The sequence below is a fragment of the Electrona antarctica genome (genome assembly GCF_951216825.1).
Source record: "Electrona antarctica genome assembly, chromosome: 6".
In the NCBI taxonomy this organism is placed as follows: domain Eukaryota; kingdom Metazoa; phylum Chordata; class Actinopteri; order Myctophiformes; family Myctophidae; genus Electrona; species Electrona antarctica.
In genome coordinates, this window is record NC_136811.1 from 14,895,982 (window position 1) to 14,917,153 (window position 21,172).

Sequence of the window (21,172 nt, forward strand, 5' to 3'; positions counted from 1 at the left end):
ATGACAAATATTGAGACGTGTGGGGACAAAAGCTGTATATAAGAGGGGCTAGCGCCCCTCAAAAAATACACATCGAGTCAAGTTGAATTGAGCCCTTATTGCCCTTTCGGCTTAACTAAGCTTTGATCTGAATATTTACATTTATTCTGAAGTGGCGGGTGGTCTTCAGTTTTCACCATCTGACCACTATCTGAATATACTGATTATTGAATCTAGTCATTTGCGGTACTGCAGCAGCAACAGTGCTCACAATAGGAACAAAGTTCAAGCTCTGTAACTGTTAATCAGAAGCCTGAGGGCACTTATAATCTCTACTATGCAATGCATTTAGCATAAATACATTTACAAGAATCTTTAATGCCAATTTATCAGCTTCAGCTTTAAAACAAAACGATGCAAACATTTTTTCATTTCAGCCTGTTTATTTTCAATCAATAAGTGGATAGGAATGTGCAGAGAAAAGGAGAAAACGCATAAACCTCTCTCAACTTTCAGATGAATAACAAACATATATATAACAGAACAAACAAGAACAGATTAGGAAAAATGAACAAAAGAAATCCCAGCACAGACCACAGAGTAGCATTCTAGTACTCTTCTCCTTCATCCTCCTCGTTAACACTGTCAGTGCCCACCTCTTCGTAATCTTTCTCCAGGGCGGCCATATCCTCTCTGGCCTCGGAGAACTCTCCCTCCTCCATGCCCTCACCAACGTACCAGTGGACGAAAGCCCTCTTGGCATACATCAGGTCGAACTTGTGGTCGAGACGAGCCCAGGCCTCAGCGATGGCTGTGGTGTTGCTCAGCATGCACACTGCCCTCTGGACCTTGGCCAGGTCTCCACCAGGAACCACTGTGGGAGGCTGGTAGTTGATGCCAACCTTGAAGCCAGTGGGGCACCAGTCCACAAACTGGATGCTACGTTTGGTCTTGATTGTTGCGATAGCAGAGTTGACATCTTTGGGCACCACATCTCCACGGTAGAGCAGACAACAGGCCATGTATTTACCATGACGAGGATCACACTTCACCAATTGATTGGCCGGCTCAAAGCAGGCATTGGTGATGTCTGCAACTGACAGCTGCTCATGATAGGCCTTTTCGGCGGAAATTACTGGTGCGTAGGTGGCCAGGGGGAAGTGGATACGAGGGTATGGCACCAAGTTGGTCTGGAACTCTGTCAGGTCTACATTCAGGGCTCCGTCAAAGCGCAGAGAGGCGGTGATTGAAGACACAATCTGGCCAATTAGCCTGTTGAGGTTGGTGTAGCTTGGCCTATCAATGTCCAGATTCCTGCGGCAGATGTCGTAAATGGCCTCATTGTCCACCATGAAGGCACAGTCGGAGTGCTCCAGGGTGGTGTGGGTGGTTAAGATGGAGTTGTAGGGCTCCACTACAGCAGTGGACACCTGGGGAGCTGGGTAGACGGCAAACTCAAGTTTGGACTTCTTTCCATAATCGACAGAGAGCCTCTCCATCAACAAGGAAGTGAAGCCAGAGCCGGTGCCACCACCAAAGCTATGGAAGATGAGAAACCCTTGGAGGCCAGTGCACTGGTCAGCCTGAAAGAAAAAATATAAGTGTCTTTAGTCAGTTAACGCTTAAGTTAGCTACACAAGCTAAGCAGTTCAGTTAATAAAACCTGATCAGAGCTCTCACCAGCTTTCGAGTTCTGTCCAGAACCAGGTCAATGACCTCCTTGCCGATGGTGTAGTGCCCACGGGCATAGTTATTCGCAGCATCCTCCTTTCCTGTGATCATCTGCTCAGGATGGAACAGCTGGCGGTACGTTCCTGTACGCACCTCATCTGTGATCGTGAATGGATGATTTAAAAAGTAAGGAAATAGTTTATAGTTGTTTGCTATTCCTTATATCATTTTGGCCCCAACAACAATACTGTCAATAATATTTTTTTAAATTACACCCGTGTGAAGTGAGGGGCGCTAATATATTAAAGTCTAACTCATGTTGCTATGATAAGGTGATGTAATGATGATGTAAAACAAACGGTGTCAAAACGAACATTAAATTCTCTTTATTGTTAATGGCATTTAATGTTTGTTAGGGACAAGATGTAAATTTTCCCTTCATTGTCTATGGCATTTTTTTTTTAAAAACCCATTAAACCTCTTTATTGTCAATGGCATTTTAAAACAAACAGAACTAAAAACAAACATTAAACCTGTATATAGGAGGGGCTAGCGCCCCTCAAAAAACAACTCACACCCGTGTGAAGTGAGGGGCGCTCTTATAATCGTACATGCTATGCTATTTTGCTTAGACACTATGGCGTAAAATTCTCCATTCATTGTCAATGGGAATTTAATGTTTGTGTAGGACAAAAATAGACTATGCCGATTTTCTCAGACACTATGATGTAAAATTCTCCATCGTCAATGGAAATGTTTGTGTAGGACAAAGTGTGTGAACATACACTAAAAGCTGGATATAGGAGGGGCTAGCAGCCCACAAAATTAAACCATACTAGAGGCATTTATGAATGTTAACCTCTAGGATTTTGGGGATTGAGTAGCAAGGGATTGATAATGATGGTCCATTTAGGATACTGACCAATGACGGTGGGTTCCAGGTCAACAAAGATGGCTCTGGGGACGTGCTTTCCTCCTCCAGTCTCGCTGAAGAAGGTGTTGAAGGAGTCATCTCCACCACCCCTAGTTTTGTCACTGGGCATCTGACCGTCAGGCTGTATGCCATGCTCCAGACAGTACAGCTCCCAGCAGGCATTGCCCATCTGGACTCCGCATTGGCCCACATGTATAGAAATACACTCACGCTGCATAGGAAGAAATTAACCAAATTAAGACTAGAAAGAGGTACTAACACACTAGTGGAATGGAGGCTGGAGCTCCATGACATTGACATTAGCATACTTGAGTTCACACACACACACACACACACGAATGTAGGAGGAGTGTACTTTTTTTTTTTTTTTTACTACAGTCGAGACGCTGCGGGTCCTGTGCCCGGGAGAATGGCAGAAAAGGTCACATAGCGAACTAGAGCTATGAAGTTCAGTACATACGATCATTACGATGCCGTTATATCAGAACCAGACTAAAGTAAAACGAGTCATAAATGCTCATGCAGTACCGGTATCTAGGTCGGGGGGGGGGGGTGCATACACTTCCTGATCCAGCCTGGCTCCTGTACCTATTTTTACCCTTTACCGCATCTCGTAACCCAAAATGAAAGGTAGTCCTCTCTGCTCTCACGTGTTGGCAATTTTATCGGAAAATAACATTTAAGCGACGGGTTGAAACCTTTATATACTCTATTGGTTGAAACGAGCGTTTAAATCGCCCTTTTAGTTTTGTGTGGAGACTTCCGGGTGGTATTTAAAATACAACGAAGAAGAGTGATAAATAATTAATGTATGGTATTTGCGACGAAGGAGAAGAGACGATTTAAACGCTTGTTTCTAGTTAACTATAGCTTTAAATGTTCTTGCAAAGTTCTGAAAGCAGAGGACTACCGTACATTGGTGGGGGATGGGGGGTTTGAGTGGCCTCTTTTGTGTGTATGATGTCCGGAAAAAAAAGGTAAAACTCGGTACTGCTGCCATGGCCACCGTTAGGCCACAAAACAACATAGGCAGATAGGCCACCGTTAGGCCGGCATAAGAAGCGGGACCTCAACTCAAACCATTTTGTCTCGTCATTTCAGACAAGAACTGGTCTAGTATTGAGCATCACGAGGGTGTCGACGTAGGACATTCTCGCGCTCGAGGATGATAAGCAATATAGGCTATGACAGCTCATAAGGCGGGAATGGGAAACATAACCGTTTTTTTTTTTGGGCGGGGGGGGTAATTAACTTTAGCATTTAAAACAATTAGTTCTTAAACACAATCGTCCCATACCTGATACATTAAATTCGACCACAAAACACACAACTTGTCAGGTCTTCTATAACATCGTATTTCATATGAACAGATTAATTAATTAATTAATTAACAGCAGCATAACGTACGTCTTCAAAGTGTCAGATCGTAGTCAGTTTGTGACAAAAAGCATTTTAGTTTATAATAGATCACAATCCCAAAACGATACATTTATTTTTAAGCCCTAAAAGACAGCTGAGAAAGAAAGACTGCGATTTTACTCACCATTTTGGTCTGTTAGGTTATTACACCAATATGCTGAAACGCACCCAGTTATGTTGAGTAACTTCAGCGGTATGACTTGACTTGCTCCAGTACAGACGTTACAGTTTGATTTCAAAAGTCTCTCTTCACCCTGGAGCACCGATTGGCTGCGGTGATCACGTGTACTCATCAGCCATTGGTTGGTACGGAATTCTAACTGCGTAGTTCCATGATGTCGGGAATTATGTATTACACTCCAAAACAATAGGTGGCAGCCATACTCTATGGTGGCAGCAGTGTGCACAAAGCCCGATTCATACTTCGTCGCACAACAGTGCCGCGCGTAGAAAATAGCATCTGCGCTCGGCCAGAGCCATCTACTCTATGGCTATTTAATTTAATTTATAAAACGTTGTAACCAGTTGACACCGAGACGGGGAATTGGGGATAATCCAATGCTTTACGTTTAGAATAATGTATGTACCGCTGCGGTACAACAGAAAAACAACAGTTTAAAATTATGATGCTGCGTAGCTCTGGTCCATAGCATTTAGAGCTATGGACCAGAGCTAGATGCTGCGGTACTACCGCAGTATCATCATTTTAAACTGTTGTTGTTTTTCTTATTATTTTGTAATAACTTTATTACTATCTAATTTGGCAACCTTGCATAGTAGATGGCAAGAAATAAACAATTTACCTTGTATTTTGTCTTACTTTGTGTTCTTATTGTTTTGTTACAGTATTCTGGCTAACTCCTAATATGTATTTATACTGTATTCCCCAACTGTAGGCTGCCTGCCATGTTCATTAATGTATACTGTCCATCTCAAATAAAGTAATAGTTCAGTCTTGGGAATACTCATGAACAATAAACTTGACTGAAAACACAGAGGGCCTGTACACAGGAAAGGGACAGAGAAAACCGTTCTTCCCAGATACTCAGGTATTCAACTTGTGTGACAGTCTGCTGCAGTCTACTAGTCTGTAATAGTTAAGTGTCCTATTCTTTGCCGTGGTATGTCGTGGGTAACGATAACATCCAACACAAGGGATGCCAACCAATTTATCAAGCATGCAAGGAATTCTAGCTCTGTTGATGGAGTTGAATTGAATAATCTGGAGGTGGTTGCAGAGGGGATGAGAGAGCAAAGCTGGAGACTATTTTGGAGAACCCCTCCCATTCCCTCTGAGCTAGATGAGTAACATGTTAATCCGTCCTCAGCACACTACAGAGCAACATGACAGCTCATGTGACATTCACCTGATCAGGCTCCACAACAAAGTTGGAACCACTTATGAGAACTTTAAGGCCTGGCTGCACAGTTACTGACTTTTGATTAACGTGGCTCTCATTCAGCGTGTAAAAACAAATGTTGAATGACTATGAGCACCTTATTCCTCACTTGAATATTTGTTGATACAGTAGACCTATATATATATATATAGATAACTTGCTGACTGTACATTTACAACCAGCCATCAGTTCAGACTCCAGAGGAGAAACATGGCTCCCAACAGTCTGTACCAGTGCCTCTTCTGTCGCCTAAAATCAGTATTGAAGTAGACATAATTTAAGGAGATTTTCATTATATAGTAAATAAACACACACACACACGGTATGATTTTCATTTTCCAGACATTGCATTCAACAAGTTTTTGAATTGAACATATACTGTTGCATTATGTAAGGTTTGATCTTTTGTGGCAAAATAGTGCACAGTACTACACATTGAAGCTTGATACAACTTTATTGTTTCCACCTGTTAGTACATTGAGTTTTATTTTTCAATTTGAAATAAGGAAATATTGCTCATCTTTCTTTTGTCAAAATGAATTACAATTCAGACCATCATTATAAAGTAAACTTTGTATGAACTGCAGACCTTTAAAGTAGCTTGAATTATTTGGTATTGTAAATAATTTCAATTCACTGGAACTGTCCAACAGCCAAGAATGTACTGAGCAACTCCTGTGTGCAAGTGCAACATTTTTCTGACAAAGAGCTTGCATGTATTTGCAAGCCTCCCTGGCTGAATAAAACTTCAAAAAGTAACTAAGGATAAATAATAAGAAAACTCAAACAGACAATATTTTGGAATGTGAACATTTCAGTTGCTGTGGCATTTCGCTTTTAAGTGTCTGACTAACACAGGCTCTCATGTCTTAACAGTTAACAGACAATCAAAGTAACATTTTGGCCCTCAGTGCCACTGACCAAATTTCCTTCAAGTATTCAGAATTATTATAAATATCCACCGAACATGAAAAACATAGCAGTAAGTAATTTGATGTCATGTTAATGCAAACAGCAAACTGGAAATAATGTATCAAGCATGGCCTTTTAGTACTCTTCTCCTTCATCCTCTTCTCCAACACTGTCAGTGCCCACCTCTTCGTAATCCTTCTCCAGGGCGGCCATGTCCTCTCTGGCCTCAGAGAACTCTCCCTCCTCCATGCCCTCACCAACGTACCAGTGGACGAAAGCCCTCTTGGCATACATCAGGTCGAACTTGTGGTCGAGACGAGCCCAGGCCTCAGCGATGGCTGTGGTGTTGCTCAGCATGCACACTGCCCTCTGGACCTTGGCCAGGTCTCCACCAGGAACCACTGTGGGAGGCTGGTAGTTGATGCCAACCTTGAAGCCAGTGGGGCACCAGTCCACAAACTGGATGCTGCGTTTGGTCTTGATTGTTGCGATAGCAGAGTTGACGTCTTTGGGCACCACATCTCCACGGTACAACAGACAGCAGGCCATGTATTTACCATGACGAGGATCACACTTCACCAACTGATTGGCCGGCTCAAAGCAGGCATTGGTGATGTCAGCAACCGATATCTGCTCATGATAGGCCTTCTCTGCAGAAATTACTGGTGCGTAGGTGGCCAGGGGGAAGTGGATACGAGGGTACGGCACCAAGTTGGTCTGGAACTCTGTGAGGTCTACGTTCAGGGCTCCGTCAAAGCGCAGGGAGGCAGTGATGGAAGACACAATCTGGCCAATTAGCCTGTTGAGGTTGGTGTAGCTTGGCCTCTCAATGTCCAGATTCCTGCGGCAGATGTCATAGATGGCCTCATTGTCCACCATGAAGGCACAGTCGGAGTGCTCTAGGGTGGTGTGGGTGGTTAAGATGGAGTTGTAGGGCTCCACTACAGCAGTGGACACCTGGGGAGCTGGGTAGACGGCAAACTCAAGTTTGGACTTCTTTCCATAATCGACAGAGAGCCTCTCCATCAGCAGGGAAGTGAAACCAGAGCCGGTACCACCACCAAAGCTATGAAAGATGAGAAATCCCTGGAGGCCAGTGCACTGGTCAGCCTGAAAGAAAAACACACAATTGTCTTAAGTGAGTTAAACATACACAAGGTACACAGTTAGCCAAGAACAACCACATCATCAGGGCGCTCACCAGCTTGCGAGTTCTGTCCAGGACCAGGTCAATGATCTCCTTGCCAATTGTGTAGTGTCCGCGGGCATAATTGTTGGCTGCATCCTCCTTTCCAGTGATCATCTGCTCAGGGTGGAACAGCTGGCGGTATGTTCCAGTACGTACCTCATCTGTGAATGAAGGTTTCAAGGAAACAGTTTAGTTTAAAGTTGTTTCCATTCCTTGGGTCATTTAATTTTGTCCCAAACAATAATAATATATTTTTTAAACGACATCTTACTAGAAGTAATTCAAAAGGTTCACATCTGGGAATTGTGGGCTCAGGTAGTAGCTGCAAGATATTAATGATCATTTATTATTTCGATAAATGGTTAATTTTCATTAGGGCTACTGACCAATGACAGTGGGTTCCAGGTCGACAAAGATGGCCCTGGGGACGTGCTTTCCTCCTCCAGTCTCGCTGAAGAAGGTGTTGAAGGAGTCGTCTCCTCCACCAACAGTCTTGTCACTGGGCATCTGACCGTCAGGCTGTATGCCGTGCTCCAGACAGTACAGCTCCCAGCAGGCATTGCCCATCTGGACTCCGGCTTGGCCGACATGCATAGAAATACACTCACGCTGCATAGGAAGAGTTAAATGAAACAAAAATTACTGATTCTGAATTGTGTGACAAAGTATTAGGAAAAAGGCTTTAGGAAAAGTAATAAAGTATTAGCAAAAAACAATGCTGTTATAGAAGAGAAGCATCCTCAAAAGTCCTCTTTCTTATACAGTCTAGGTCAAACACTTCCAGAACGAGGCTGCTAAGCCATTTTAGTAGCAGATGAAGAGCACCTTCAGCCACACTCATTGTCCCTCCTTGGCACAAGACTGAGGGACTTGGGTCAGTCCTTTGTGGTGGTAGGCAGCCATAACCACGCCCTCATATGTTTTGTTCTCTCCCCGGATTAATGAGTCCTGCTCAACTCTGTACATTTTCTCATGTACATCCCAGTAGTACACAAGAAAATGTGCCAGTCATCACATGAACTGTATTATGTATGTATTTTGCATACTGACTGGCAATAACGGCTTCCATTTTTTTGGGGAGGAATCCTATTTAACAAAAAGAAAAGGCCTCAAATCATCAACCCCAAATTTGAATGGCATACTGAGGAGCGGCAGGACAAAAGGGATTTCACTTTTATACCCCTAGGGGGGGCATCGCAAATGGAATAAGGATACATGTCACAGTTTGCAAAAGTAGGTCGGGCGTGAGTCAGCAGCACATTCTCGCGAGATCTAGAAACACCGCGGACGGACCATGCAATCCTGTACGCATGACGCTCACGTGGGGTGGTGACCGCGCCCAAATGAGACCGGAAGTGTGTACCATTTCGTACTAGGGGCGGGGAATCATTCGGGGAATGGGCTCTTTTGTCTAAAATATCAAGGATCTTTTGTAGAGCCTACTTGGCCTTCAGGACAAGTTTATACTCCCAATTTACACTCCACTGTACCGTGGTACAATGGAGTATGATAAATTAAACTGGCGGCACATCATAGCAGATCGGAAGGCGGGAAAGACATTTACAACAATTGTTCCATATTCTCAAGATACCTTTTCCTCCAAAAAACCAAACCAAACTTTTTGATAATTATTTCATCCGCTATAATAGCATTGTATTTAACATACAGACCTAGCAAAACGTAATATCTCCATAAACTGTTAAAACGTCACTTGTGTAACATTTAACACAGGGATGGGATGGTGGGCGGGGAGATGATGGAGAAGAAGAAAACAAAACCTCGGCAATTTGTGACATTTTAAGGCTTTTTGGTTTACAAAAGATCGTTCCAAAACAAAACATTTCGATGTAGACAGACAGAGAAATAAAGATTGTGATTTTACTCACCATTTTGTCTGTTCGGTTATTTCGATTAAGTACTGAAATGCACCCGATTATGTTGAGTCACTTCAGTGAAATGACTTCCTCCAGGATGGAGTTCGAGAGACTCTCTTCACACTGGAACACTGATTGGTTGGCGAGGTCACATGTACTCATCAGCCATTGGTTGATACGTAATTCTAAAGCCCGATTTATACTTAATCGCAGGGCGGTGTCGCGCGCCTCACGAGTAGCAGACCTACAAGCTCACATGGCGTCGTATCAGCGACGCGTTGTGAGCATAGTTGTGAGCTTGTAGGTCTGGGCACGCGACTGTCGACACCTTCGTACGATGCAGTATAAATTCGGCTTAATTTGTCTGCATGATGACGTGGGAGTTCTTTGTGACACTGCAAAACAGCAGATGGCAGCAGTGTGCAATAAGAGTGTAATACCACAGCGTAGTTAGTTAGTACATTCACGGGGACGTCCATGCTTTGAATTTAGGTTTAGAATGAGTCAATGAGATGTAAAATGTACTTAATTTGTATGTATTTTTGTTTTTATTTATCTTTATCCTTTTGTTGCTGAACCTGTGCCTGTCCTCGTAAGGTGCTAATAACTTTAGGCCTATTATTCCTTTCAATTTGAACAACCTTTTGTGAGATAATTAGCTTTATTGATTTGATCCACATATCCCCAGGGGAAATTTCGCTTGGTGTCATTGCAGCAACTGCAGTGAGAAATGAATATATATATATATATATATATATATATATATATATATATATATATATATATATATATATAATATCTGTCAACACTACAGACATCTAACCTGGAATCCTGGATGAATACAGTAAATCTAAAACAGTCTATGAATGGATATAAGTAGTTTCTCATCAGTTATCCTTAACAAGCATATCTGTCAAAGTTCTGAAATGTATTTTCTTTCCTTTTGTTTTTGTTTTTCATTAAAAAAAGAATGTATACTGTACCAATTATATAATAATTTATAACCTGTTCTTAATAAAAAACGTATTCTTCTGAAATGTACATCCAGTCCATGTGAAAATGTGCCAGCATCCATGCAGGAGTGAAGCAGATATTGCAGGTTCTAAGTTCTCATATATGATCAACTCGGTTGTGGAGCCCGAGGGCTACTGGCACAAAGAGGACTGGTCAAGACACTTTGTGGTGTGCCGAGGATGGATGAGTGTGGTTGAATGTGGTCCTTATCGTCACAAGCTCATCATGGAATAAAGATGGGTTCTCCAAGACAGCATTCAGCTTCTTCCTCATCCTCCCCTCCGCAACAACCTCCAGATTGTCCAGTTCAACTCCAACTCCAACTATCAAGTCAAGTCAATTTTATTTATAGAGCACATTTAAAAACAACCAAGGTTGATCAAGGTGCTGCAGGACAGCATGCATAACAAAACATATACAGTATAAAAATATGACACTATTAAAAAGAGGAGGATACTCTTTTGCACAGAAAAGACATTATACGTATCTGTCGGACTGATGGAGACTGTGGGGAAACATTGGCAAACCATTTTCATGTTTTCTGGAGTTTCCCTTCTGTGATTCCAAGTGTCCACAGTGTCATGGAAGCAGTTTTTGGTGTTGACATTCCTTTTGATTTTAAAACCATGTATCTTGCAGATCTGGAAGGACTTCAATTTGCAAAGCAGGATCAGTATCTACTGAGGGTATTGCTGGTGGCATCCAAAAAAGCCTTAACAAGAAAGTGTCTTACAAATGTTATACCAACTTGAAAATGAATGGATTGATTTAAATGGAGTTGGTACAACGTAGGTTCAGGAGGAAGGCCATGCCTACAAGCTAAGATCGGTGACCTCCCTTGCCACCATGCCATGCTAATTCTATTCCTAGCCTCAGGTATCTAGCTACCTCCTCCCCCACAGCTACAATCAACTCCACCACTTACCTGCCATGACTACCGATGCCAGCTCCACCCTCGCCACTCACCGAGGCCCTGCTGCCATGGCAACCGTCTGGCGCTCTGCCCTATCACCACCCTCGCTCCATTAAAGGGAAGAGTATATATGCCAGCCTGTTCCACTTGTCACTCGTGCACCGTACCTCGTACCCCTCCCTCCCTCCCTCTTCTTTACTAACTCTCGTTCTCCAGTTTCAGGTTCCAGACGGGGGTCTCGGATTGGGGGCGTGTCCTCGCACAGTCAGGACGCCCGCTACTCAGACCCCATGCCAAACACCCAGGGTATCCTACCCCCCCTGGAACCCGGCCTTCGTCCACCACCTCCCCCCCCCACAGAGCTTCGCAACGAGCTGGCTCTTCCTTCACCTCCCCCAGGGGCTTAGTCTTCACTATCGTCCCTCCCCCTCACCCCCTCCCCCTTCCCGTAACGCCAAATCATCCATGTCTTCCTCACCCCTCGAACCTCCCCCCCCCCCCTTTCACCCGTCACCCAGCCCCTCGGAAACTACCCTGCGTCCTCACTCCCCCCTTCCTCCCCTATTCCCAACCCCTCGTCCTCCTCCCTTCCCCCCTCGTCCCCACGGACAGTCCAAGGCCATCCTACGCATATCAATATGCACGCATGTCATCATGCACCTCATTTCTATCATTCCTTTTCATGTTCCTCATCTCTTCTAAATAAACGCTAAACTATGTCAAACGATGTTCGATTGTATGTGTGGTCTGTACTAGTGAATCTATACTATATTTATTATGGAGAGAATTACATTCAGCTTCAGAGGTCAGGTTGAAGTCTTCACAGATAACTGGTTTAGATGGATTACTATACCATAACACCTGACTTTGTTTAAATTCAGTTAAATCTGTTTAACCCAGGCTGTAGAAGCAGATGCACCAGATGTTTGAGGTACTTATGTATTCTGATCATCAATAGAGAAGAGAGGCAGATATCTCCCCTTGTGTGTATTGTACGTTATATTGTCTTGTTTTGTTTTGTTGTATGTATTGTCAATCGTCATAGTCGTTTCGTTTACATGTATGTTTGATACAAAATCAATAAAAAGTAAATTGAAAAAGAAAAAAAAAGAGGATACAACAACACTGTGATGCAAAATCACATTTTGAGACGAGACAAGGCATTTGGGTTTTAAAAACACCCGTGTGAAGTGAGGGGCGCTAATATATTAAAGTCTAACTCATGTTAATTATAGGTGATGTAATGGTGATCTAAAACAAACGGTGCAAACACAAACATTAAACGCCATTAACAATAAAGAGACAATATGACGTAAATGACACATTATGACGTACATTTTCCCTTCATTGTCAATGCGTTTACAAAACAAACATTGAACTAACTAGAACTGCACTCTGTCGAGTGCCTACTTGCTTGTTGCACACAAGTAGGCCATAAATGGCCTACTAGTGTGCAAGCAGAGCGCGCAACTACTGTCGACCGCTACAAACTGTCAAATCTCAGCTTCTCTGTGAAAGAACGTTTGAAATATTGAATTATTAGGTTTAGCTATTTTCTACGTACCTAGTAAACAAACAAACAAACAAAAAATGTATATGTATACATATATGTAATTTGTACGTTGATTAGCGGTATACTGTGGTTACTCTGCGCCCCGTTTGATGCGTATGTATAGTAGCAGGCAGCATATGACAGCAGGTATAACTGGTATAACTACTGTAGCTCTCAATGATGACGTAATAAAGATGTGGATTAATCGGCTTTCGATGGTGACGTATATGTCGATCAGTGTCGGGTGGATTAAAGGAAAGGTGAAAGGTGTATGGTCTATGTATATGTAATTTGTAATTTGTAAATTGATTACTGTGGTTACTTTGCGCCCCGTTTGATGCGTATGTATCGTAGCAGAATATGACGTCAGGGTATAACTGGTATAACTAGCTTTCTATGATGACGTAATAAAGATGTGGATTAAAGGACCCAATGCAAGGGTGTAATTGGTTTTCGATGGTGACGTAATGACGATATGTTTTAGTGTCGGGAGGATTAAAGGTAATGCCCCTATGTATACATGTATGTAATCTGACACCACTGCCATATCAAGCACAAGTAGTCATTACGTCATACGCTGGCACAGCGCATACGCATCAAGCGGCGACATGGACGAAAACTATGACTTGCGCGCTCTGCTTGCGCAAGTAAAGACAAACATTAAACCTGTGTATAGGAGGGGCTAGCGCCCCTCAAAAACTATAGCCTTCCTCAATACCCACAGCTATAACCCCCCAACATACTGTGCCACGGACACTGGCTACATACTGCCATAACAGGTGCCTGTTGCACAAGTTGAAGGACCTGTCCTCAGCCTCCTCTGGCTGTGTAGAGAGTGTAGAGAGCCTCAGATTCATTGAATAATGAAGGACCCCAATGGAAACAAGCCATAATGCTTTCTTGGGTTTAAATCCTCTTAACAGACCTTGTATTGAACTGTATTTTGCCATGCTTTTTTCTGCAAACGGTTAATAAAGTAGCAAATCATGTGCTCAGCTATACTACCCTGTGTAAAAATGAACGTCAACAGTTCCTTGGGGAGTGCTGACGAGCACATCTAACACTGACAGGTTGCTCTGCAATCTGACCTAACTGATGACGGATGAGGTAGTCTAATCCAGGCCACCAGGTGGTGGTCCACCTGCACCACTGAGAGCTGAATAGTCTTTATTTTACCTTTCTACAGGTGGCTTTTAATGTTTAATTATGATATAAAAGGTGTGGCAAAAGCAGCACATTACTACACCACATTATTTCATTTATTCATGTCACCCTTTCAAATACATTAGCCACAATTTAAGTTTGTATACAAATATAAAGACCATTCACAGACCATTTTCCTATTATGGGTACTGCAAACTATAAAATTCCTCACATAATTAAGGTAGGAACAAAGTTTGAGCTTTCTGTTATTCAGAAGCCTAAGGCAAGGTAAAGGCACTTCTCTTCAATCATTTCATTAGGCTTAAGGTAAAAAATCACACCTGTGTGAACTGAAGTGAAGGGCGCTAATATATTAAAGTCTAACTCATGTTGATTAGGTGATGTAATGGTGATGTAAAACAAACGGTGCAAACACAAACATTAAACGCCATTAACAATAAAGAGACAATATGACTTAATGAGGCACATTATGACAAATTGTCCTTCATTGTCAATGGCGTTTACAAAACAAACTAAAACTAAAGACAAACATTAAACCTGTGTATAGGAGGGGCTAGCGCCCCTCAAAAAACCCTACCAGTTTCAGATTAGGTATGCAAAAACAATGGATTCATGGTCATATATATTGGAAGAGTTAAGCTTTAATGCCACTTGCTGGGATTCTTTTACATACAGTTATTACATCTCAACTGCACATATATCAGTTACAGCTTGAATGCAAATGTTTATTCATTTCACCATTACGTCCAGGACTGTACAGACAGATTAAAATGTCAAATTAAGCACAAACTTGACTTAAGTTATAAGCATCATGGTAAAGGAAAATGAACAGGAGGGTTATCTCAAAGAGTGGACTTCTAGTACTCTTCGCCCTCCTCCTCTCCCTCTCCGACACTGTCAGTGCCCACCTCTTCGTAATCCTTCTCCAGGGCGGCCATGTCCTCTCTGGCCTCGGAGAACTCTCCCTCCTCCATGCCCTCACCAACGTACCAGTGGACGAAGGCCCTCTTGGCATACATCAGGTCAAACTTGTGGTCGAGACGAGCCCAGGCCTCAGCGATGGCTGTGGTGTTGCTCAGCATGCACACTGCCCTCTGGACCTTGGCCAGGTCTCCACCAGGAACCACTGTGGGAGGCTGGTAGTTGATGCCAACCTTGAAGCCAGTGGGGCACCAGTCCACAAACTGGATGCTGCGTTTGGTCTTGATTGTTGCAATAGCAGAGTTGACATCTTTGGGCACCACATCTCCACGGTAGAGCAGACAACAGGCCATGTATTTACCATGACGAGGATCACACTTCACCAACTGACTGGCCGGATCAAAGCAGGCATTGGTGATGTCTGCAACTGACAGCTGCTCATGATAGGCCTTCTCGGCAGAAATGACTGGTGCGTAGGTGGCCAGGGGGAAGTGGATACGAGGGTATGGCACCAAGTTGGTCTGGAACTCTGTCAGGTCTACATTCAGGGCTCCGTCAAAGCGTAGAGAGGCAGTGATCGAAGACACAATCTGGCCAATTAGCCTGTTGAGGTTGGTGTAGCTTGGCCTCTCAATGTCCAGATTCCTGCGGCAGATGTCGTAGATGGCCTCATTGTCCACCATGAAGGCACAGTCGGAGTGCTCTAGGGTGGTGTGGGTGGTTAAGATGGAGTTGTAGGGCTCCACTACAGCAGTGGATATCTGGGGAGCTGGGTAGACGGCAAACTCAAGTTTAGACTTCTTTCCATAATCGACAGAGAGCCTCTCCATCAGCAGGGAAGTGAAACCAGAGCCGGTGCCACCACCAAAGCTATGGAAGATGAGAAATCCCTGGAGGCCAGTGCACTGGTCAGCCTGAAAGGAAAAGAAAGATAGTGTCAGTCAAAACTGACACTATACACAAGCCAAGCCGTTACCAAGAATAATCAGAGTCAGAGCTCTCACCAACTTGCGAGTTCTGTCCAGAACCAGGTCAATGATCTCCTTGCCGATGGTGTAGTGCCCACGGGCATAGTTATTGGCAGCATCCTCCTTTCCTGTGATCAACTGCTCAGGGTGGAACATCTGTCGGTACGTTCCTGTACGCACCTCATCTGTAAATGGAAGGTTTCAAGGAAACAGGTGACAATTTAATAAAAACTAATTGTCTAATTTAACATTACTTTTGGTGTTAAGTAGCTGCCTGCAAGCGGTAAATTGTTAATTTATAAGGTGCTGCCACACTATGGAAAGAGCCGTGCACGTTCTCGGCTGCGCGCAGCTTAAATTCTGAGTTTTTAGACAGCTGGTGGATGGAAAAGAAGCTCCACCTCCGCGGCCAGATTCCCGGAAACGCTCTCCTCCGCACAAAAAGTCCGCGGAGGTGGAGCTTCTTTTCCATCCACCAGCTGTCTAAAAACTCGGAATTTAAGCTGCGCAGAGCTTAAGAAGTGCGTGGCTGTCGACCATTTTGCGCTTAGGTGTGGAAAGGGCTAGAGTGATGCTACAATGACATCTCAGAATTAAGGTCCATACATCTTTCATTAGGGCTACTGACCAATGACAGTGGGTTTTAGGTCCATACATCTTTCATTAGGGCTACTGACCAATGACAGTGGGTTCCAGGTCGACAAAGATGGCCCTGGGGACGTGCTGTCCTCCTCCAGTCTCACTGAAGAAGGTGTTGAAGGCGTCGTCTGCTACACCAACAGTCTTGTCACTGGGCATCCGTCCGTCAGGCTGTATGCCATGCTCCAGACAGTACAGCTCCCAGCAGGCATTGCCCATCTGGACTCCGGCTTGGCCGACATGCATAGAGATACACTCACGCTGCATAGGAAGATGTGAAAAGGAGCAAAAACTAATAAATTAGAATTGATTGTACGACATAATATAGCAATATAGCTGCTGGACATTTTGCAATTACAATGCTGTTACAAAGACTAATAGTCCGGCAGCCGACAGGCTTCTTTTGTTTAAAGTGGGAAATTTGGTATATATATGGTCTTTTTTATTGGCCTAAAATATTGTCTATATACATATATTCATGAATCCACTTGCTGACTGGCTGTCAGTATTGAGCATGGGGGCATTTATATAGCCTGGCTATGGCAGGCAAAATTGTCAGAAATGTCAAACTTTCCTTATGCTTTAAGTAGCATGTGACATGTCAAACTAGGGGGTTTTCATGATTCTGAATCCTTTCCAAGCATTAGTTTTGCACAAAAAACACTCCTTGGGCTAGAAACGGCCATAGACGTCATGACAAATGTGATGAGGTCAGCACAAATGTGATGAGGTCAGCACATTTTGGGCAAGTGGCTATGGCTGTTTTTAGCCCAAGGAGTGGATATAGACATGTATATAGACAATATTTTAGGCCAATAAAAAAGACTATATACCAAATTTCCCACCCGGACTATAACATAAAAGAATCAGAAGTCACAAAGTCCTCGTCAACAAAATAACACAGGGTATGTTAATACATCCCATGCAGACAGTGTTACACTAAAAGGCCATGTCATATTTAGTGTAGCAGACCCTGTATAGTACACAGTGAGCCTACAGCCTTGATTAGCATAACTTAGTGTAACAGGACCTGCACAGGACACCCTATACTATATCAATATGGCTACTGTGGAAAAGGTTTACCGTTAACTATACAACATGCTTGTACATCGGCACAACTAAATCTAACACACCCATTATGGTTGATAGATGGGGAAAATGCTAAATATATAAATATACATATATTTTGAATTTAGGCTTAGCCTAAATATTGTCTATACTACCTTTAATTAGTAGCCTACACTGTAGCTAAGCTATATGATACATTTATAAATGAGGGTTACATTTAGTGTGTTTGTGAGTGTGAAACTGCAAGTGCTGACTAGGACTATCCGGCTAAGCCTACTATGCTTGGCCAGCGAGGCACACCACAAATCTAGCCGCATCTATGACATCATCGCTCACTCAGCATCAGCAATGCATGGGTGGGGTGGTGAGATGGGGGTAACGCGAACCTAAATCTTGTCTAATAAAATAGCACCCTACCCATTATTGTTTTTTTCCGGCTACATTTGCCTGCATTATATTCAATTTCGTTTTCCTAAATAGGAAAAAGAACTACAAAATGTGAATGTTCCATCCCATGAACGAAATACATATTGACATGTTTAATAGTCGCAGTCGATTTGTGAGTCACACATCTGACCAAATTAAAGCATTTTGGTTTCTAATAAATCACCACAAAATGAAAAAATGAGAGAAAGAATTAAAGGACTTGATTTACTCACCATTTTGTCTGTTCGATGCTGAAACCAACCTCGTTCTGTTCACTCACCACCGGCTGTATGACTTCCTCCGAGAGGCTAGACGTGATTTATACTTCGTGGCGGCTGTGTCGCGCACCAAAAATAGACGATGTACAAGTTGATTGATTGGCTTGTAGATCGGCAATTAATCGCGACACTTGACTCTGCTTTCACAGTTTTATTTCAAACGTATGCTATGCAGTATGCACTGACTCGGCTGGCTTTGGTTAGACTCACTGGGATTGCGGTTTGAGTTTGACGCATCTGTGTCTGTGTCTAGCGGATACGGAAACGATAGCGTGTGTGTGTGTGTGCGTGTGTGTGGCAGCTGTGCGCGTGCGCATGCATGCGCGTGCATGCGCGTGCGTGCGCGCGCGCGCGCGTGTGTGTGTGTGTGTGTGTGTGTGTGTGTGTGTGAACTTTCTGTTCTGGTTGGTCGAGGAGACAACTAATAATGATTACTAATAATGCTATTTATTAGACCTGCATGTGTCCTGCCTGTCAATGTCAAATGTGTGTATGGTCTGTGAATTATAAAGTTTATTTTGGCAAAATAAAGATTCTATCAAATATTAAGTATAGGGCTACTGTAGTAGTAATTAGTAATAACTAAGGACTGCCGCCTATTATACATTAATCAGATGGAGTACATGGGGTTAAAATGGTGGGACATTTACACAGTGGTAACACCAGGAGCACGTGGCAGGTTGCTACAGGCAAATAACAGACATAGAGAACCCTCCTGCCGCCATCCCCAACAAATGCCTTCTAGTCGGTTTGACCCCCACCAGATGGAACCAGCTGCATGGGGTCAGTATCACCATGAGGAGACGGACAGTACCAACACCAACCAGTCAGAGCTGGCTGCACCACCTGGAGGCCAGTACTTTAAGTTTAACCATCTTGGAGAATGACGTAACGGTAAGGCTGATGGGGTCCCAAATGTGTCCTAAAAGCATATAGGCCTACCGGTATGCAAACCATCTGGCGGGCATCTTTCCAACCTCTCGCTCTCCCAGGCCATGGCATGCGTCCCACAGGCTTCAAAATGATCACCATTGTGCCCCATTCCTAAGCACTCCAATCAAGGTCACGTGCCTGAATAACTGGAGAACCCCAATAGTCAACAAATGCTTTGAAATGAAAGGCTTGTGAGAGATTACATCTGTTCCATGCTACTTGCCTCTGAGGATCCCTTGCAGTTTGCATAACATAATTTGATTTATTGATTGATTGATTGATTGCTTTATTAACAGTTTACAAAAAGGTGCAGTGGTACCATTATACAAATGGTGCTAAAAGGATGACACAAAAAGGAGGGCTTGTTTCCATTGTGGTCCTGAATCAAACAGATCCACCGATGACACAATCAGCATGGCCCTTCAAACTACCCTCTCTCACCTGGATGACAGACAGCTGAGCTGAAGGACAAATATGTCCGTATGTTTGTTGTCCGTCCGTCCGTGGACTACACACTACAGCTCAGTTTTTATCAAATTTGGTTCCAAGTTCCAACCAGGCTCGACAGCTCAGGGACCTCCAGCTATACACCCAGCCGTGCATGGGTCTGCTAGCTCCTCCTGACCTTTCCTGACATAATATAATTGTTTGCCTGACTGGCCATTGGATTTGGGCACCTAAAAATAAGCATTTCGTATGTTATGCTATTTATTAAATTGGAAAATATTATTATTGTTATTATTATTATTTATTAGTACCCTTAATAACTAAAATAACTTGTTTTTGTATTTATAGAAAATAAATAAATACATAGGCCATACAATATAAACACTTCACAAATCAAAGTGTATCAAATAATGATAAATAAACCCCCCTTCTTGTTGAGTGGTGTAAACCACTCCTACAACTGGCTTTTGTGTGCATAAAAAAATGACCATGGTTGCTATGTTCAAAATAATTTCTGACGTAATTAAATCACACCCGGGTGAACTGGATGACCGTAGCAACCGTGGTCATTTTCTCTGCACAGAAAAAGCCAGTTGTGAAATCACATCCGGGTGTGATTTCATTACGTCAGATCAGAGCTGATCAGGCTACATAATACCTTACCTTATTTCATTACGTTAGACATTACGTCAGACCACAGCTGATCATGCTATATAAAACCTTACACCACTCAGTTCACACGGGTGTGATTTTTTACTGATATAACACGTACGGCACTGACGACGGCTGTACCACCTGCATGATACTATTGTCAGCCTACTCATCTGCCTGCATGACTGACTGAGTAGGTAAACAAAACAAAAGCATGTTTCCAAAAATCTACAGTCAGAACAAAGGGGTCAGAACCAACACACCCCCTTTATGATCGCGCGAAAATGACAATAATCTAGTGTTACTATACTCATAGATATATATAAACTCTAGATAGCTCACCCGCGCTGTTGGCCAATGGAGAGCGACGTCGTTACGTGGCGGCCATCTTACCTCGGGACACATAACATTGGGTCTATGGGGCATGTACTCTTAAATGACCATAACTTGCTCAATTTTCAACCGATTTTCAAACGGTTTGGTTTGTTATAAACGTCAGAGACGTCCGCATACTTATATGCTTTTATACGACGTTCATATAAAAAAATTAATTAAGCAGATAAGCGTCCTGAATCATAGCCACGTTGACAACGTTTGTAATAAACCAACCCGTTTGTAAATCCGTCAAGATTTGAGCGAGCTATGACTGTTTCTGTTTGAGCTGCCATTGAACATACTGTACTGTATCCCCGATGTAAGATGGCTGCTGGGTGAACGACGTCAGAAACTCCGCCTTGAGCCATCTAGTGTTTATATATATCTATGACTATACTTAGTCCAATCACAAACGTTTGCATTTGGAGTGGCGTTAATAATATCC

General features: G+C 43.1%; 3 protein-coding genes across 3 annotated transcripts; all 3 read right to left on the reverse strand.

Moving 5' to 3' along the window:
* Positions 1-402: 402 nt before the first annotated feature.
* On the reverse strand, positions 403-2,801 carry LOC306925279 (tubulin alpha chain-like; the record flags this gene model as incomplete). Its single annotated transcript, XM_079504011.1, has 3 exons — positions 403-1,562; positions 1,660-1,808; positions 2,573-2,801. 3 exons carry the CDS (start codon positions 2,799-2,801, stop codon positions 588-590), a joined length of 1,353 nt encoding a protein of 450 aa, XP_079360137.1. The 3' UTR covers positions 403-587.
* Positions 2,802-5,838: 3,037 nt separating this feature from the next.
* Positions 5,839-8,119, reverse strand: LOC306925371 (tubulin alpha chain; the record flags this gene model as incomplete). Its single annotated transcript, XM_079504157.1, has 3 exons — positions 5,839-7,425; positions 7,517-7,665; positions 7,891-8,119. The coding sequence occupies 3 exons, from the start codon at positions 8,117-8,119 to the stop codon at positions 6,451-6,453; spliced, it is 1,353 nt and encodes a 450-aa protein (XP_079360283.1). The 3' UTR covers positions 5,839-6,450.
* Positions 8,120-14,660: 6,541 nt separating this feature from the next.
* Positions 14,661-16,816, reverse strand: LOC306924668 (tubulin alpha chain-like; the record flags this gene model as incomplete). Its single annotated transcript, XM_079503252.1, has 3 exons — positions 14,661-15,856; positions 15,947-16,095; positions 16,588-16,816. The coding sequence occupies 3 exons, from the start codon at positions 16,814-16,816 to the stop codon at positions 14,879-14,881; spliced, it is 1,356 nt and encodes a 451-aa protein (XP_079359378.1). The 3' UTR covers positions 14,661-14,878.
* Between the last annotated feature and the right edge of the window lie 4,356 nt (positions 16,817-21,172).